At 43.9% G+C, this 20,683-nt stretch overlaps 1 protein-coding gene across 2 annotated transcripts in view; it reads right to left on the bottom strand.

The window, feature by feature from the left end:
* DMRT1 (doublesex and mab-3 related transcription factor 1) overlaps positions 1-20,683 on the bottom strand; it is a 92,128-nt gene that overhangs the window by 20,190 nt on the left and 51,255 nt on the right. For both annotated transcript variants that reach the window (XM_069579383.1, XM_069579384.1), the window contains exon 4: positions 18,983-19,127. In XM_069579383.1, coding sequence (XP_069435484.1) covers positions 18,983-19,127 — 145 coding nt within the window. The remainder of the gene's footprint in view (positions 1-18,982; positions 19,128-20,683) is intronic.

Below are 20,683 nucleotides of genomic sequence, written 5' to 3'. Positions count from 1 at the left end.
CCTGGAGTTGACAACCCCGCCACCCTAGCACCTCCCAGATCAGTGATTATCTTCAACTCTAGAGTAACCTGAGATGGCTGCATGACACTGCGAATGCCCTTAATGCCACTGAATTCTACACTCTGAAGTGTTTAAAGTGGCAAGTTTTGTTATCTGTGTTTAGCATAAAGGAAAAGTATAATAGAAATAAAAGATTATTAGTGAGTCACTGAGACAGACATTATTAATGTGCCTGGCAAGTCCCATGGGAAAGGTAAGTCAAAGAAGACAACGGCCCAACCAAAAAAAAGAAAAGAAAATCCTGAAATGGTTCTTCCAACCAGTGCTAAATGTGAAACAGATTTCATAATACTAGAGCCACCATGATCAAACTCAGTAACATCTGCATCCCAAGCACAGACTCGCAGACCTCTGGTCACTGTAAGTTGCAGAAGCAATGAATACAGCCACATCCACCATTTTCTCTCAGCTATCAGAACGCCTAAGTACCGTGTAGCACACACCCTTCATGAAGAAGCAGAGCCAAGGACTTTCCTGGTGGTCCAGTGGTTGAGAATCCACTTGCCAATGCAGGGGACACAGGTTCGATCCCTGGTTCAGGAACTGAGATCCCACATGATGCAGAGCAACCGTGCCCATGCGCCACAAACAACTGAAGCCCCGGTGCCTAATGCCCGTGGTCCCTAACGAGAGGAGACCCCGCTCTCGGAAACTACAGAAAACCCGTGTGCAGCTACAAAGACCCAGTGGAGTCATAAGAAAAGAAGGAAGGAAGGAAGGAAGAAAAGAAGAAAGAAGCAGAGCCAAGGAATTCAAAGAGACAAACACACTTTCCCAAATTTAGTTTCTTTGCTTAGAAATTTCTTGGGCAAGAAACCACACTCTCTTTTCAGAGCTCACTGCCTTTCTGGCACATTTTAAGCAGTGGTTGGAGACAAGGTTAACACCCAGAATTGGTCTTGAAAATGACTTTGGAATAATTTCACTTACTCCACGGGGAGATATTTCTTAACAAACTATATATGGAACTTCCTCTCTGGTTTAACCGCAGCAAAATGTAATCCACAGGATTAAAAAATAAGCAAATCATTTGCCTCCATTTCCTGGAGACAATATTTGGTTTGATAAGTAAACAAAAAGTCATTTATACTCAAAAGACCACTTGCATGGATATAAGCAGTTCTGATTTACTCCAGTGGGTCTGGAGGGGGTGCAATTTATTACACTCCACTTAGCGCTGTAACAACTGCTTTTCAAAAATCGACAGTGATTCATGAAAATGAGCATACGGACTCTCTTTGCAGCATAAACGCCAGCAGCCTCAGGCAAGTGCTGAGAGAAACGTAGTGCAAGGCATGGCGGACCAATATGTGGAAGCAAGCAATTACGTCTGTATTTAACCCAATCTATTGCTCATCAGGAAAGCACTCAGCACGGGAGTCAGACCCAGACAAACTGACAAGGCACACAGCCACTTAACTGTCCCCCCCAGCAATTACACTCTCAACCGAAGAGTGTGTCAAATTAAAACAACTACACATTGACTTTTTGCTCCTGTAAACATTAAGGGGTGATTGACAACTCTGGGCTGCAGCCAACCAGTCTGGCATTCTCATTCACCGTCTTTGCTTATTTATCTGCTCCAGAAGTGTTGCCTTGGGAATATTCCTAAGGACACAAAAGGATTCCATGGCTTTCCCACTGGGGCTCACTCAAAGAGGTTCTGCCATCTCTCACTGGCAAGCAGCTTCAGATGACCCCTTAAAACGGAGTATTTTAAAAATTAACATTTGTCTGTCCCTTTCTATTAGAAAAACTTTATTTCCAAGCAGAAAAATAGAAAACCAGCCAGTTTTATGTGCATTTCTGCTCTCAAAGCGTTACCCACTAGGGTCCTGATTGTGGAAGGATCTCCTTCCCCTGTTATCCTATTCTTTATTTCAGCACTTTAAGGCGGGGGGGCGGATACAGTAGAAATAGGGAGAGATAAGTAAACAAAAGTAAAAAATAGCCCCAGGAAATCTACCTACCATGGAGATCCACCCCCTGCCAACGCAGGAGGTGTAAGAGATGCAGCTTCGATCTCTTGAGTCAGGAAGATCCCCTGAAGGAGGGCACAGTAACCCACGCCAGGATTCTCGCCTGGAGAATCTCATGGGCAGGAGTTTGGCAGAAGGACACGACTGAAGCAACTCTGAACACACGCACGCACGGAGATCCAGGTGGATCATCAATGCCAAGTGTAGGCCTGTGCTGTGCATTCAGTATTCAATGCCTACTCTTCTTTGATGATCACAGACAAAAAGCCACACGCAAGGGTCAAACTTTGCCTCTTTCACCATTTTCCCCTTCTGCCTTGTTCAATGAGGAAAGGGCAGGCTTTTCAATAAATGGGGTTGGGATATCCACACGCAAAAGAATGAAGCTGGACCCTTATCTTACACCATATATAAAAATTAACTCAAAGCAGGTCCAAACCCAACTTTTAGAAGAAAACATTGGGGAAAGCTTCATGACACTGGATTTGACAATGATTTACTGGTCATGGCACTAAAAACATAGGCGAGAAAAGGCAAAGCAGGCAAACTGGACTTCATCACGGTTACAAATCTGTGCATCTGAGCACACGACCAACAGCATAAAAAGGCACCCCAAGGAATGGGAAACAGTATCTGAAACTGCTGTATCTGAGAAGGGATCAGTGCCACTTGACCCTTCTGGTTTTACCGTAAGCAATCGTTGGCAAGGACCAAGACTCACATGCTGCCCCACGCCCATGAGACAGGTTTTCCGCCCTGGGCAAGCACTATCATTCCTGGACTAAGACCAACCAGGTTCTAGTTTACTTCCTTCCATGTTATTTAAAACAAACAAAACAAAAGCACACACCACAATTAGACCCGAAGATCAACTCACACTTTATCAGAGTTCAGTCAGTCCAAGTCAATTATTTCTCCTCAACCTGACAGGCCATTTGAGTAAGCGCTGATGCGCCCACAAAAGACTTTTAAAGTGTGTCTGATGAACTTGTGGTCATTGTGTCACTCTTTTATCTTAGGTTTAAAGACTATGTCACCCCACCTCATTGCTCTAAAAGTCTTAACAAAACAGCTTTCACGTAACTGTCTGAGACAGCGCTGCCCAACAGAACTGAGGATGGAAACTGCTCCTTCTGCCCTATCCAGCCCGGTCTTCTGCCCTATCCAGCCCGGTAGTCACCAGCCCCAGACGGCTACTGAGCACCTGAAACGTGGCCAGTGTGACAGAGGAAGGAGGCTTCTAATTAATTTAAACATAAACAGGCCTACGTGCCCAGGGGCTCCTGCACTAGCTGCGGCAGGTCTAAGGCAGAGGGCTGAAGACAAGGGTTGCAATCCTGTGGGACAGGGTGAGGTTGAAAGTGAACCAGAGAGACACTGAATCAGAGAGAAGACCACCCAGCTTTACGTCGGCTGCCACCTATGCCATCTGTACAGCGAGTCCTCTTCCCTAAGCAGGGCCACTGATATCTGCTCTACCAACCCATGTTATCACAGAACGGTATGTGGACCTGGTCCCTGTTGCCAGCACAGAGCCCCGAAAGTGAAAGTGAAAGCCACAGTCATTCAGTCACATCCAGCTTTCTGTGACCCCGTGGACCACACAGACCAGAGTTCTCCAGCCCAGAATACTGGAGCGGGCTGCCTTTCCCTTCTCCAGGGGATCTTCCCAACCCCGGCATCGAACCCAGGTCTCCCACACTACAGGTGGATTCTTAACCAGCTGAGCCACAAGGGAAGCCCAGGAATACTGGAGTGGGTAGCCTACCCGTTCTCCAGAAGAGCTTCCTGACCCAGGAATTGAACCCAGGTCTCCCGCACTACAGGTGGATTCTTTACCAACTGAGCTATCAGGGAAGCCCGCAGAGCTCCAAAAACCCACGGAATTTCTGCAGTAAGAAGGGTGATAGGAGCCTCTGTGTTCTAATGGGTGACTCCTGGTGGGCTAGATGGTTTTAGGATGAGGGCTACTCATAGATGCAGGGTGGGGGCTGAGCACCAGGAAGATCCAGCCCTGACGAGAAGCCTGGAACGTCCAGCCCTATCCCCCAACCTCCAGGGAGAAAGAGGGGCTGGAGACTGAGCTAATCGCCGATGGCCAATGATATAACCACTCATATGTAGTAATGAACCCTTCCTAAGAACCCCTCAGTGATTGGGCTTCCTAGAGCTTCCTGGCTAGTCAGCACATCGGGGTGCTGGGAGGGCTTAGAAGCTCCCCACCCTCTCCTCATATCTCACCTTAGGCATCCCTTCCATTGGCCATTCCTGAGTTATATCCTTTACAATAAACTCATAATAGTAACAGTAAGTAAAGTGCCCTCCAGAGTTCTGTGAGTCATTCTAGTGAATTATCAAACCCAAGAAGTCATGGGAACCCCCATATTTGTAATGGCCCAGACAGAAATGTGTGCAGCCTGAGCACCCCATTTATGGCTGGCGTCTGAAGTGGGAGCAGTCTTGTGAGACTGAGAGCCCTTAACCCACGGGGTCTCGGCTAACTCCAGATACTCAGTATTAAAACTGGACTGAATGGCAGGACACACAGTTTGTGTTAGAACTGGTGTCAAGAAAAAAAAGCCTCTTGTTACCTAAGAAGATTGTTGTTGGAATTAAACAAAATGATGTACGTCAAAGTGCTTCATAAAGTAAGAGATTATTTTCTCTATTTGGTTGATCTGTAAGGGACATTAACTAATTCATAAATACTGACCTCAAGTTTACCATGAAGCAACCTTTGAATTGGTTCATATTAACATCAGGAAACAGTGCAATACTTTCTCATTCATTTTGCTAGGCAGGAAGGCCCTAATTCTCATCTGCCTATTTGCCAGGAAAAGTGGCAAAGAGTCTAATTTGTAACAGTACGTCAGGGTTTAATTGTTTAAGGTTACAGACCACTTCAAGGGCAAAAATTGCAAGGAATCAGAAACTCTTTCCCCAAATTCATAGAGAGAGAAAGAAGAAACCAACCAGGGAGGGATGAGAAAAAGAAAAGCAACAATCTGGAAAAGAAGTGCTTTGGGTGAGTGCGATGTGCCTAACTGTGGCATTTTACATCTCTAAAAACCTCTGTGCTTTGGGGACCCAGCTTGCAGATGCAGGCCTGCTACCAGCTGGGGTCAGCATGCTGGACAGCTTCGGAAGTGAGTGGACGGGCAGCAGATGCTGGACAGTCGGCAGGAAGACCAGACAAGACTCTCCACTCGGTCTATACACACTGGCCCCCGACATCGGCATCCTTCCACTTCCCAGCAACCTCATCAAGAAGAGGAAGACGTTCAGAGACATTAAACCCTTCAACAGTGTTACGGACTGAGCTTTGTGCCCCACCTTTGTATTAATAAGCTGAAGCCCTAGCATCCAATGTGACTGTATTTAGAGACAGTGCCTTTAGGAACACAAATGAAGCTACATAGCAAGGTCTCAAGGGGAGGGCCCTAGCCTGACAGGACTAGTGTTCTTATAAGAGGAGGAAAAGAAATCAGAGCTTGCTCTCTCTGCATACACAAAGGAAAGACCAAAGAAGAGGGGCCTCACCAGAAACCAACCCCAATGACACCTTGATCTCAGACTTCTACATCTCAGAACTGTGAATTTCTGTTTCTTAAGCCATCCAGCCATCTTGTGTGTCAGCGGCCCTAGCAGACTAGTGTAAATAGTATTAATATAAAACAGGAAAATCACACGACCTGGTGGGCTCGGTATGGGGAACCTAGGCACGAGTGTCATTTGATTTCAAACAGTAGGTTCTACTCATTACAGACATTCATGTGATGAGTTCAAAGATGTTTAACAGAATGAGATAAACAGTTTAACAGAATGATATAAAACAAGTATTTCCCCATGAGAATCTTAGGGTTTAACAGTTTTGCCAGGACCTATAATATATTTGGAACTCAAAACAAACTAAGCCTTTTCATATATTGAAATGTTACTTGGCTAGAAAAAAGAATGAAGCCTTGTTACATACCTTACTTTGAATGAACCTCAAAAATATTATGCTAAGTGAAAAAAGTCAAAAATAATAAGGCTACGTATTATATGACTCCATTCATAAGAAATGTCCAGAAATAGGCAAATCCATAGAGACAGAAAGTAGAATAATAGTGTCTAGGCACTGAGAGGGGGGTGGAAATGAGGAGTGACTCCACATGGAGATTCTTTTGAGGATGATGGAAATATTTAGGAATTAGACAGCAATGAGGGTCGTACAACTTTGTCAGTACTAAAGATTACAGTTTAGTACAATATTCAGTTAGTATTCAGTTCAATTCAGTTGCTTAGTCGTGTCTGACTCTTCGACTCCATGGACTGCAGCATGCCAGGCTTCCCTGTCCATCATAAATTCCTGGAGTCTGCACAAACTCATGTCCAGAGAGTCAGTGATGCCATCCAACCATCTCATGCTCTGCTGTCCCCTTCTCCTGCCTTCAATCTTTCATCATCAGGGTCTTTTCAAGTGAGTCAGTTCTTCTCATCAGGTGGCCAAAGTACTGGAGCTTCAGCGTCAGTCCTTCCAAAGAATATTCAGGACTGATTTCCTTTAGGATTGACTGGTTGGATCTCTTTGCAGTTCAAGGGACTCTCACAAGTCTTCTCCAACACTAAAGTTCAAAAGCATCAATTCTTTGGTGCTCAGCTTTCTTTATAGTCCAACTCTCACATCCATACATGACTCTTGGAAAAACCATAGCTTTGATTAGACAGACCTTTGTCGGCAGAGTAATGTCTCTGCTTTTTAATATGCTGTCTAGGTTGGTCATAGCTTTTCTTCCAAGGAGCAAGTGTCTTTTAATTTCATGGCTGCAGTCAACATCTGTGGTGATTTTGAAGCCCAAGAATATGGTCTGTCACTGTTTCCCCATCTATCTGCCATGAGGTGATAGGACCAGATGCCATGATCTTAGTTTTCTGAATGTTGAGTTTGAAGCCAGCTTTTTCACTCTCCTCTTTCACTTTCCAGAGGCTTTTTAGTCCTTCTTCACTTTCTGTCATAAGGGTGGTGTCATCTGCATATCTGAGGTTATTGACATTTCTCCTGATAATCTTGATTTCAGCTTCTGATTCATCCAGCCCAGCATTTCACATGATGTACTCTGCATTTAAGCAAGGTAACAATATACAGCCTTGATGTATTCCTTTCCCAATTTGGAACCAGTCTGTTGTTCCATGTCTGATTCTAACTGTTGCTTCTTGACCTGCATGCAGATTTCTCAGGAGGCAGGAAAGGTGGTCTGGTATTCCCATCTCTTGAAGAATTTTCCATAGTTTGCTGTGATCTACACAGTCAAAGGCTTTGGCATAAGTCAATAAAGCAGCAGTAGATGTTTTTGGGGGAACTCTCTTGCTTTTTCTATGATCCAATGGATGTTGGCAATTTGATCTCTGCTTCCTCTGCCTTTTCTAAATCCATCTTGAACATCTGAAAGTTCTTGGTTCACGTACTGTTGAAGCCTGGCTTGGAGAATTTTGAGTATTTAGCTAGCATGTGAGATGAGTACAATTGTGCGGTAGTTTGAATATTCTTTTGCACTGCTCTTCTTTGGGACTGGAATGAAAACTGACCTATTGCAGTCCTGTGGCCACTGCTGAGTTTTCCAAATTTGCTGGCATATTGAGTGCAGTACTTTAACAGCATCATCTTTTAGGATTTAAAATAGCTCAGCTGGAATTCCATCACCTCCACTAGCTTTGTTTGTAGTGATGCTTCCTAAGGCCAACTTAACTTCACATTCCAGGATGTCTGGCTCTAGGTGAGTGATCACACCATTGTGGTTATCTGGGTCATTGAGGTCTTTTTTGTACAGTTCTTCTGTGTATTCTTGCCACCTCTTCTTAATATCTTCTGCTTCTGTTAGATCCATATGGTTTCTGTCCTTTATTGTGCCCACCTTTGCATGAAATGTTCCTTGGTATTTCTAATTTTCTTGAAGAGATCTCTAGTCTTTCCCATTCTATTGTTTTCCTCTATTTCTTTGCATTGATCACCAAGGAAGGCTTTCTTATCTCTCCTTGCTATTCCTTGGAACTCTGTATTCAGATGGGCATATCTTTCATTTTCTCCTTTGCCATCCCACCTCTACAGCCATATAACAGGAAGCAAGCCTGGCAAGGGCTGTGTATGTAGCATACCTATCCAGAATCTGGTTGTGATCCTGGCTTCTTTAACTGGAGAAGGAAACGTTCTCTCAGGTTCACGGCAAAGTCATCAACCAAGTCTGGAAAATGCTAACAGAGCATGGCACATGGCTGCTCCTTTGCACACCTTACAGAGGCTCAGAGGCAAGACTATTCTACTTTGGACACGAAGGGAAGGGCCTATGTCCCCAAGATATGGCGACACTTAGGCATCACTGCAGCATGTTCTGGGCCACAGTTCATCCTCTGGGCATAATGCTAGGGCCACAAACACAGAATTGGCACTCCATGAATTTACCACTTGTTTACTGACTGAGTCCTTGGTTCACATCCTGGTGTGGTGTGGGGAGGTCTCGAGAAAGAGACAGGAGCTGGTTTTGTTCAAAACTCACTATAACGTCCGGTAGAGATAGAAGGGGGCAACTGAACCACATTCACAAAACCTATACATTTCCATCTTGAGTTTAAGCAGTAGTGGGCTCCTTTTTATTTCTTCTTATATTAATGGAGCTGGCCTATGAAATATGATAAAAGAAACATCCAGACCTATCAATTACCTAGACAGAGGAAGATACAATAAAGTTAACATATGCAAGGAGAATTTATAATCCAGAAATTTTTCATGGAGAAACCCATAAAGAGCTTCAACCAAAACAGGAAAGCATTCTGAGCATGATCTGCACTGCCTCTTGTACTATTTTTGTAGAAATATAAATGAAACAACTCTTAAAACTGCTGAATATGCTTAGTGAAGGTACTGCTCTCCTCCATCCACCATTCATTTCTGCTTTTTACCCCACTGCTGGAAAACAGTGGTTCAGAGGGACTCGGGTGAAGCCCAAGGTTGCCAGATTCAGACACAAATAATTTTTAACATAATAAAAAATACTGTGGACATACTTATTAAACATTAAAATAAACCACAGACATCATGTGACATTTAACCCTAACTGGACACCTGTGTTGATCGTACAGCCCTAATGAAGCGATGGCGCTCGGCCGACGGGCGACTGCTCTCTCCTTCCTTGGGCATCATGTCAGTGGGAGGCTTCCGGCCCATCCCTCCCCAGGGGCCGGCACTGCACACCTGCAACAGTGTCCTGTGCTGCTTCGGGAGGCTCGGATGTGGCACCGTTAATCCATCCCAAGTAAGAAACCCTGCAACCAAGAGGGAACACATCCAGGAAGAAGAGCGGAGAACACTGGTGGGAGGGCTATATTCACCTCTGCATCCAGAACGGGGGGACCCCTGCCTTAGATCCGGGGTACAGAAGGGAGAGGCCCTGGATTCAGTGCACTGCCAGGTGTGTGAAGACCACACAATGGCTCTCCTGACAACCCTGCTACACTGAGGAGCAAAGTCAAAAACATGCGTGTTAAGAAGATGATCGTGGGACTGCAGGGCCTGCTGTTATCTCTGAATATTATTTTTTTATGGAGCTCATTTTTAATATCGGCGCTTTTAGGGTGAATGTAAATAAACCCGATCATGCAATAAATTCAGCGTGCTCTTTTATTTTGCCGATTTCAGCTAAAACACCATAAATCTTCTCCTGGAAGCAGCGTTTTTCAAGATAACAGAGGCAGCACTAGGATTTTGATACCCACTAAAAAATAAGAAACAAGCAACGGACTTCAGAGCCCTCCTCCAAGTGCATGTGTTCAGACCAACAGGCCAGTCCTGTGTCATTTCCTCTCTTCATGCTCCTGCCAAGGGATCATTCCAGTGCCACCATAACCCCAGGAGAGAGGGGCCCTTTTGTGTTAGAGAGAATGGGAAATATGACCACTTTACACACGGAAAAATGAAACCACCTCTATCATGAAATAACCATCTACTCTAGTTTCCCCCAAAGATTCCGCTGATGCCAATTTCAGTGAACAACAGTTGGAAGGGACATAAAAGCCGGTCACCATTCTTTATAGCAGAAGAAGCCCAGTTGGAACCTGACCCCAGCATATACTGTATACCCATGTATACGTGCAAGATGGGAAGTATATGCCTATATATAAATATAAATACATATAAAGCTAACTTTCAGTGTTCAGAAAACAAAAGCTATCCCCATATAACAGCCAAATTCTGACATAACTCAATTTGGACACCTCATCTGGTGTGCACTGCACTCATTCGCAGTGTAAACCCCGCCGCGCCGGGCAATGATATACTGTAATGTCACATCGCAATCTGGATTTACTATAAAGGGCCGCTGACGAGCTTCAGAGCAGTAAACACTGCAGCGAGGTGTATTTCACACTGAGCTGGTTTTTATGAAGAACACTTCACCGCCCAGGCACGGCACCTGGATGATGAATGGTGAAAGATGCATGACAAGCTTCATCATTGTTTGTAAATCTTAACTGTTCCTGCTCACTAACTCTGGAGGCAATTTTCAAAGACAGCGGCCGACAGAAGGACAGCACAGCTTTCCTGAAGGTTATTCAAGTTGTACTTGGCCTGGGCTGGGCCTCTGAGGAGCTGAGGAGGGAACATAAACTCCAGAGTTACTCCACACTGTGCCCGAGAAAAATTGCTGAGGCCCAGCGGAGTCAAGTCAGATTCAAGTGAGGAAATCTCATGCATGATCATGTAGGACACTCTGCCCAGGGCAGCTACTGTCCATCCAAGCTCACACCCATGTTAGCGCTGCCTCTCCAGGATTTTTAAAGACAAGTGGTCACTGAATGAATAACAGAATCAGCAAACTTGATGGGGTGTGATGTGCCCACAGATGGATGGGGTTCCCTGCACCGAGCAGTCAGGCAGGGGCCTGACGTCACACCTGCAGCCCATCAAGATAAAATGAACCCTGAAAACACGGGCCAGCAGTGTCTCGCCATGGTGTTCAACCTGGTTCTTTCAGGACATTTGGGAGTTCCTAAAACTGTGCTTTCCAGAGCTCTGCTCTCTCTGTTCCCTACTGACTGCAATCTTTAGCCCAAAGGAAGGCCTCAGCAAAAGTGCCCTGTATTTAAAAGACAAACCAAAAATATAAAATCCACTTCATGATAAGCCACTGACCAACTATGCAGAATATAAAATACTATTTCCCTCAAAAGTTATCTAAGGATGGGGCTCCCTCGGCAGCCCAGTGGTTAGGGTACCTCACTTCCACTGCAGGGGCCATGGGTTTGACCCCTGGCCAGAGAACTAAGATCCCACTGGCCACGGGCACAGCCAAAGGGAAAAAAATTACCTGCGGAAAATCAACAAGCCTTTTATTCACACTAATTTTAAAATAATAATCATGTCCACGGAGGGGGAAAAAAAACTTTTTAAAAGTGTTTTTCTATTTGCACTTTAAATTTCAAAGCTAATAATTAGCTGTTTAATTTTGTAATCTTTGCCTTTGTCAAATATTGCACTTTGTTGCACTATCCCTCCTGTTAAAAAAAAAAAAACTCAAATATCACCACAAAATCAAACATTGACTTTACCATGTTAATCAGGAGATAAACATGTTTTGAAGTTTACATTCAGCTTTAGAAATAGTAATGTAAATACCACACCTGATACCCTGTTAGTTTTTAAGGCTATTTTTGGAGGTTTTGAGCAGCTGAGTCATCACTTTGCTCAGCTTTTCTACCTGCGGCAGGAAATGAGGAACCCTTCTCTTCCCTACTTCACAGACATGTCTCCATGTCTCAGTGTCCTCATCTGCTAAATGGGCATAATACTACGACCACAAGACTTAAATGCACTATCCCCACAACACACACGGCGTGGTGTTACAGACAGTATGAGAGTTACGTGTTTATGAGAAAAGGAAAGAGGGAAGAAGAAACCACAGGATTCACCAGCAGAGAGAACACCAGGGAAGTGGCTCCCGGAGCTGAGCTCCTATGTCTGCAACTCTTCTTCAGCTCTATAAACTGCCTCAGAGGTAGTACAGCATCCTGCCTGCAACTCCACCAAGCCTCTCTTGGCCTGAAGAGAGATTAAGCCTCTCTTGACTTCTCATGCAGGGCTGTCATTAATCAAAAATCCATCACATTCAAAGATTTAAGCCTTCAGGATTCAAGCTTTCCAAAGAGAAGATTTTACATGATATAAATCCAGGATATGTTGCAGCCTGGGGGGTTGCACCCCATGTTTTTCCATGACCTATTTATTTCACCAAGTGCTTTATCAAAATCCCCAACTCTGGATCAGGGAGACACCTGCAGAAAGGACCCAGAGGTCAGTTTCTTATTCATACAAGAAACCATGAAACTCCCCCAGGAGTTCTGAGAGCATGGCACTTTGGGAGGCACCTGGAGGAATACAAAGATGAATGAATTTGCTCCCTGTCCTCCGTGTGTGAGAATACATCCTGATGACTCCAAGTGCTGCCGTGAGTGAACTTCTTCCTTCATGAGCGAGTCTGACGTCCCTCAGTCTGACGTTGGGCCCTGGGAACTATCTGCTATTTCTAGACTGGTGGTAGCCTTGTCAAAAGGCAGCATGCTACACAGAAGACATGTCAACATCCCTTGTCTCATGCAGGAAGGAAAAGAAGTTGTCAGAAAAGACATAAGGGAATTTGCTGGCTGTTCAGAGGTTAGGTCTCTGCACTCCCACTGACGAGAGCCTGCACAAGCCATGCAGCCAAAAAACCAAAAAAGAACCCCAGAAGCCTGTGTGTCACCTGACTGTTCTCACCTGCGAGACAGGGAGGCTCAACCTCATCATCTTTTGCTAAAACCCAACTCTGATGCACAACATCAAGAAAGTTCGTTCTGTGGAATGAAAGCTCAGCCACTTCACGTTTAGTCACGACGACTTGTGGGGAAGGTAGCATATGCCATCAGTGAAATCAGGCACTTCCAGATTTGGCCTACAATACTGTAGGTGCCGGATGCATTCAGGAAAACCCTATTTGGGGACACACAGGCCTCTGTGAGCTGCCCAGATATCACAAAGGAACATGAGGCCTTCAACTCAGGAGGCCTTTCTCCTGACCTTGGCCAGCTGACCTTCGAGTGAACTGTAAACGCTCTGCCCCTGGCCTCACACAGCTGCTGAGCCCTGTCCTATGTGTGTCCGAGGACTTTTACATAAACAGCTCATTATAGAAAATTAGCACCTCAACTGTGTTTCTGTCTCCTAAAAAAGGCAGAGTTTGAATGTAAGGAAGGGTGGGTTTGCAGAGGAGCCTGTCACTTCTTTGAGGTGGAAGAGGCCAAAGACCCGGAAGAAACAGGATGCAACAATTCTGACTTTCAAACTGAGCCTGTAAGACAGCAGACAAAAATATCTAAGTATTTTCACCTTTACCATTTTAAATCTAAACCTCTTCGAAAATGCTGGCCAGCCACATATACTCTAAGAACTTACTCAAGCAGTCAATATGTAGAGAAAAATGCCTGTTTACAGATATGAAGGGGCTTCCCTGGTAAAGAACCTGCCTGCAATGCAGAAGACCTGGGTTCGATCCCTGGGTTGGGAAGATCCCCTGGAGAAGGGCATGGCTATCCACTCCAGTATTCTGGCCTGGAAAATTCCCTGGGCAGAGGAGCCTGGCAGGCTGTGGTCCATGGGGTCACAAAGAGTCAGATAGGACTGAGGACTAACCCTTTCACAGATATGAAATGCCACCTACTTGCAGACGTGTGTGCATCTATTAACACAGCAGTATTACTGTGGAAACTGCCTTTTTATTCCAAGTTGAGGAAGGATCATTTCCAGAATGCTCCTATCACCACCTTCTAAACAACTTGCAGCTGTTACTCTGACCTGGCTACTCTCATACATAAACAAACCAGCCCTCCACCTGGACAGTAGGTCAGTATTTTTCAAATTATCTACAAGGAGGGACCTGTTCTGTTGAAATCCTTTTTCCAGTTTCCAGTCTGCCACAATCTGATGCTTTTATAAAATACAATAAAAATGAATTTCTAGAATCATAATGCAAAAACTGGAAAATAGTGTGTTTTTTAGCTAGAGAAACTGGAACCCTCATACACTGTGGCGCAAATGTGAAGTGGTATCGCCAGTGTGGGGAACAGTTTGGAGGCTCCTCAAAAAATTAAACACAGAATTACCGTATGATCTAGCAATTTCACTCCTGGGTATATATGCCCAGAAGAACTAAAAACAAATCTTCAAACAAAGACTTGTATGTGAATATCCATAGCGGTACTATTAACAACAGCCAAAAAAGAGTGGAAACAACTCAAATATCCATTAACAGATAAACAAAATACAGTACACCCATACACATACTTAGGCTATCCTAAGGAACGAAGTGCTGATACATGCTAAAAATTGTACGAGCTTTAAAAATTGTGCTAAGTGAAAGAAGACAGTCCAAAAGGCCACATATTATGCTTCCGTTTACACAGAGCATCTAGCCTAGGTAAATCCACTGAAACAAGAAAGCACACTAGTGGTTAGCAGGGACGGCGGAAGGGAGGATGCAGAGAGCTGGCTTCGTGGGTACCAGGCTCCCTGTGGGGACGGAGGTGACGTGAAACTACGCAGGTGAAAGTGGCCAATCCTGAGACCTGCTAAATGGCACTCAAGTGTGCACTTTACGACGGTTAATGGTTAATTCAGGTGGGTTTTACTTCAATGTAAAAATGAAGTTCTAGGAAAGTGAAAGACAAAATCTACTAGCCCCAATATTTTCATTGTTCAATAGATAGAACTGGTTTGTCAAGTTGCTGTAAAGTTGTCTACTCTTAATTCCTTTGCTGATCTCCTCTTAGACCAGTGACAAAACATGCCCTGCCCGCACCTTGGGGACCACTGCCCTATGAGGGGGTGTCCTTGGGGATCCTCCCCACCTTGCTTACTCAAGAGTCACTGCTATTATCCTGGACAGTTGTGCCCCCCCAACACACCCCACACCAGCTTATCTTAATATAACCTATTATAATAACCTCCTTCTTTAAAAAAAAGAAGAAAGGACTTTCCTTGAACTCACCACCTTCTTCAGGTACTGCTCCCCTCCCAGTAAGACTCCTTCAGGAGCTGTTTACACTCACTGGCCGGACGCTTCTCTCCCATGTGTCCTTGAACGCACAGTCAGGCTTTGGTCCCCACCTCCCCACCACACTGGCCACTCATCAAGCCACCGATCATTCTGATCATTTCTACCTTTCAACAGCCCATGGTCAATTCCAGTCCTCATCTGATCTATCAGCATTATTTAGCTGGTTCATTGAAATGCTTTCCTTCCCTGCCTCCCTAGATACCTTCATCCTACCTCATGGGCAGGAGAAGGCACCTACCTGGCTCTACCCTTTGCTGGTCCCGCTCATCCACCAAACCTCTCAACTTTGGCAGGCCTTAGAGCTCAATCCTCGGTCCTCTGTTCTTTGTCTACACTCACTTCTCCAGGTGATCCTACCATATTAACTTCAAATAACAGCTACACACTAAACTCTCAAGTGTTATTTCCAGCAGTGATACTTCCCCTCAACCTCAGACTTCATTCATCCAACCCCTAACTTGATGAACCACTTGGATGAATTATGTACATCTCACACTTGAGTGAAAGTCGCTCAGTTGTGTCTGACTCTTTTCAACCCCATGGACTGGTGCCTCCCAGGCTCCTCTTTCTGAGCGATTCTTCAGGCAAGAATACTGGAGTGGGTAGGCACTCCCTTCTCCAGGGGACCTTCCCGACCCAGGGATTAAACCCAAGTCTCCTGCATTGCAGGCAGATTTTTCTACCGTCTGAGCCACCCGGGACGCACACTTAACATGTGCATAATTAACCTCCTAATTCCTGCAAATTTGTTTTTCCCATGAACTTCTTTACCTGACCGAGTAAGTAGAAACCTCAAGTTCCTACTTGATCAGATCAAAAATTACAGAGTCATTCTTCACTTCTCCCTTTATGTCACATCCCAAATGCATTGCCAAATCTTTTGTTTCTACCTTCAAAATGCACCTAGAATTCAACCCTTCCACACCCCCACCCCGACTAAGCCACTGCCGTCTTTTGCAAGAATTACTGCAATAGCCTTCCAGCTGGTCTCCCTGCCTTTACCGTGCACCCCTACAGTCTGTTCTTAAACAAGAGCCAGAGTGATCTTTAAAAACCACAGGCAGACATGTCACCCCTTTGCTGGAAATCCTCCAGGGGCTTTCCATCTACTTGAGATAAAAGCCAAAGTCCCTGCAATGGTTCATGAAGTCTTACACACTAAGGCCTCACCATTTCTGACCTATGTCCTTATACTTCTCAGGACATAGGAGACAGAATGGATCCTAGCCTTTCTGCAAAGAAAAACATTAAACAGAAGCAACACAGCAAAAGTAAAACTTCCCCTGTAATTCTTTCCCTCTCTACATTTCATTTTCATGTTACAATCTTCACCAAAACCATAAGAAAACCTTGAACTTGGACACATTTCTTTAGATAGCAAAGAGAGGTTTAAACTTACCTTTAAAGAAACCAAAGAAAAATGGATTTAGTGGATAAATTTATACTTAAGACTTTACAAACAAAACATTAAATCTACTGCGAAGGCTGTTTTTCAAATTACTTATAAGTCCCCACATAGGATAACTGATATACTACTTACAAATCATTATTTGTTAATGCAACCCACCATAGGACCTCAACTCAAACCTGGTAGAATTGATAAATGTAACTGGTAATCAGCCAGCCTCTATCACCTTCTCACAAATGACTATCCTGATGCCCCATCCCTGTCCCCACATCCTGTCACCAGCCTCACCCCACTCACCAGAGTGTATCTCACCCCACTTGTATCTGTGCCGACGATAAAACTGATGCCCCAGGAGATGACCCTGGGGTGTTCCTAATGATCCATAACTTTCTCCTTCCCCGTCCCTACCCACCTACTCTGTGAAAGTGTCATGCAATGTAGAAACCCAAGACACCATATATTTGGAAGTTATAAAGCCATTGTTTCTTTAAAAAATAATCTGAGACTTGGATTTCCTATTAATTCATATTCTCCTTCTCCATGGCAATTTCAAAGTAGATATTGCTGAGATTCCACTGCATTTCTTCCTAGCTATCTCCCTCATGCCTGAAGCTTGACCCTCCTGATTAATTATCACTGAGTTAGAGGAGGACCAGAAGGTTACACCTGAGGTCTCCTCACACCAGACTTTCAAACACACGTATCGCCAGAAAAGTTCTAGGAAATTTTAGGTGTTATTGACCCAGTCTCTCACTATGGACACTGGGGTGGCTGTCTTTTTTTTTTTTTTCCTTCTTCCCCCTGTAACCTCTCTCCTTCTGAGTCTCTTCCTTTTCTGCCATAAATTCAAATGTCTACTGCGCCTCTCCAAATTCCTTCCTCTCTGCTCTAGTAAATTTCCTCTTATCTTTTTATCTTACTGCCTTGCTCTGAATTTACACCTCTGTCTCCAGAAATGCCAGTGCTTCTAAAAATATTCCATTATTCCTAGAGCAAAGAGCTCAGGCAATTTCTTCTCGAAAGTAAGTTTCAGTCCTAATTTGCTATATGAACAAACATTTCTTTAACTGCTTCATTCCTAAATTGTGCCCTGGCTTCTTGAGACAATGAGTTAGGAATCTGACCTTTTGTTTTGGGATGGTGTCTTCTTAAAGACCAAGCTTACTTACAAATCATACTTACTACAAATTATATCCCTTTGTTCATTCATTCCCTCAAACTGATGAATAACAGATATCACAGCAGCTAAAAAGGTATATAAGATGTTCCCTGTCCTTAAAGATCTTATAATTCAAATTACAGAATCAAATGCAGCATGTAAAAAGGACCACATGGGCAAATATTAAATAGTATGAATATTTATAAAACAGAATTGTGCTTGTCCACTCCTGAAAAAAGTGATTATTAATAAAACTCAAAGTGTCATCAACAATGTGTGATTCAGTCTCTCCACAGTTCACACTGTCAGTCTCCTCAACCTATGTATTCCGTACTAACAAAACCCTTTAATTTAGTATGGAAAATAAAGAGTAACTTTTCCAGATTTTCTAGACTTCACTGTTCTGAATTTGGAAATCAAAGCATGGTTCTAATTTTCATTCTCTAAATACTCATTTTTACAAAGAAGCCAGTTCTTTATAGAGAATCAAGCTATCTAGAAAACCAGCTTCTTTTGTCCAGTACAGAGTTAAGTTCTAATAGTGGGTTTCTCTCCCAACTCACTATTGCCCTGATTTCCTGAATTGTGACTGCTCCTTATTTTCCTAGATCAAAACATGATGCTGAAATACAAAAAACTTAAAAACAGGACGTGAACACAGCAGCCATAAAAGATCTACCTATCATCACAGTGTAAACACTGGGGAGAAAGTTAAAACTGAAGTTGAGGAACTGCGTATTTCAAAGTGCTCTGTCAGTTAAACAGTCATTTTTTATTTCCAAGCCATTATATCAGAGTTATTTGCATTGCTACTGCATAAACTCTGAGATCTATTGTATTCAAAAATGTTTTATTATGTTATTTCCTCCCGCGAAAGATGAATATACCTTCAATTTTACATTGGAAAAGTTTTGGAAAACTAGTCTTCAATACCGAGAGATTCATTCCACCAAAAATATCAGGACTTAACCACATTTAAAGGGCCCCTGATACTGCATACTGATCCTCCAGAAAATGTATTTTTGGCTTCTGATCGGAGTCTCTATCTTATTCCTACTGCTCTGTGTGTCCGGAAGAGAGAAACATGATACTGAGAACCGACCAAAGCAAAAATCATTCCATAGTTAAGTACTTTAAAGGATACTTATACAACCTTTCCAACAGCTGCTAACTGGTAAGCTGTTTGAGAGGACCAGAGACCCAGTGCTAGCAGGTATCCCCTCCACCTCAAATCCAGACTGTGTAACCAGAAACCTACCGCTCGCTTTGGCTTCCGAGTAAGAGGGGCTGTCCTCAAAAGTGAAGATCTGGGACATGCTCTGGCCCAGGTAGGAAGGAGGCGGGTAGTAAGAATGCATCCTGTACTGGGAACTCACTGCGTGGCGGTTCTCCGAGTTCTTCATCTGCTTAAGAAAAAAAGAGGGAATATGTTGAGACCACAGTTACATGTTACAAGAATTACCCAATTCTTTACATTAACAGAAAAATCTCTTAAAGTTGGAAGTGTCCTCACCCATGAATAAGTATGCTCCTCCAGTGCACTATTTCTAGTATCTAGAAATACTAGCATTGTGCAGCCTGAAGTGCCTTTTCTATCCCAGGGTCCCCTCAAAAGTACCCCTCTGATGCCAAATGGTCGCAGGATGCTCCACTAGTAAGTGCAAAAGAGAACAGGGCAGTAAAGATCAGAGAGTGCTGCTTATGAACCAAGACAACCCCTGTAACGCTGACCTACACGTCTGATCTGGAACAAGTTATTTAAAATGTGAAATAATATTTCACTCCCTCACATGTCTCCTTGTGTGTAAAACTGGCATCTTACCCATGATTACCTTTCAGTGTTCACATCAAGAGAATGTTTAAAACAAAAAAAAAAGTACACCCTTTGTGAGAGTCAGCTGGTATCTTCAACATGAGGCCACACTGGACGCTGTCACTCAGAGCCCATTCCTGCCCCCTCCTATGCTCTTCCCTGCAGCAAAGAACCAAGTCTAGGAGCTGAGGCTCTCAGGCTCTCCTGTCTCCAGGCTTCTGGAGGTGATTTGGATTCCACTAACAGCACATTAAATGAGATCTGGAAGGCAGAATGGAGGCACATGCTGCTCCTCCGGCAGGAGTGGCAGCTGACACTCAGCTGACCCAATTTTTTCTGGCAATCAGACCCTGCCTTGGGGACCTCAAGTAGCTTTAAGGTAAGGAGCAGTGCCTATAGCATTCTGACCGCTCATTCAAATCTAAGGAGATGAAACCGCCAGGCTTAACCAGGATTCCCACTCCCGCTTTCCTAGCTCTTCCTGGCCACTTTCAAAAACACTAGAATTATTCTGAATCCTGCACAGACCTGGCTAGTACAGACAGTGAGCACTAACCGTGGGATCAGATCTACAGAGCAAGAACAGCCAGACCAATAGCTAGACTCATTACTTAGATTGCCTTTAAAAAACTAAATTCAGATGGTATTAACTTTACTTAAAAGGTCAACAATTTGCGACTGTTCAAGGATAAGCCAATTCTGTTTAAGAATTAAGAACTAATTTCAAAAATCATGTTTTTCAATCCAATCTTTATAAAGATAGATGATAAAGAAAATATTACTAACTTGACAGACCTGGTAGGACAGAAGTAGGTACTGGGCTTCCTCAAGATTTTCTACGAATGTCTAAATTCTGGACAGTTTCCTGCGTGATACAGGGCTATGTGTATGGCTGAACGTTATGGCTTTGCTTGGTGGAAAGGCCTAACTCCCTGTGCTAATCTGAGAAGTTTCAGGCATTCATGTTTGACCCTCCCTACTGCTCCCCAGAGGATGCTGGCTCTAATACGGGTGAATTACTTCTTCTTGCAGAAGCATAGACTCCATTCCACTTGATTATTTCCTTACAAGTGGAGTTTATATGGCAAGTTCCCTTTATCCTTTCTAGTTTGCTTTTCTGATACATATAAAATGGAATTTCTTCCA

Source organism: Ovis canadensis, chromosome 2 (genome assembly GCF_042477335.2).
Source record: "Ovis canadensis isolate MfBH-ARS-UI-01 breed Bighorn chromosome 2, ARS-UI_OviCan_v2, whole genome shotgun sequence".
Taxonomy (NCBI): Eukaryota; Metazoa; Chordata; class Mammalia; order Artiodactyla; family Bovidae; genus Ovis; species Ovis canadensis.
The sequence above is the reverse complement of the archived record's forward strand: the minus strand, read 5'-3'. Positions and strand labels throughout refer to the sequence as shown.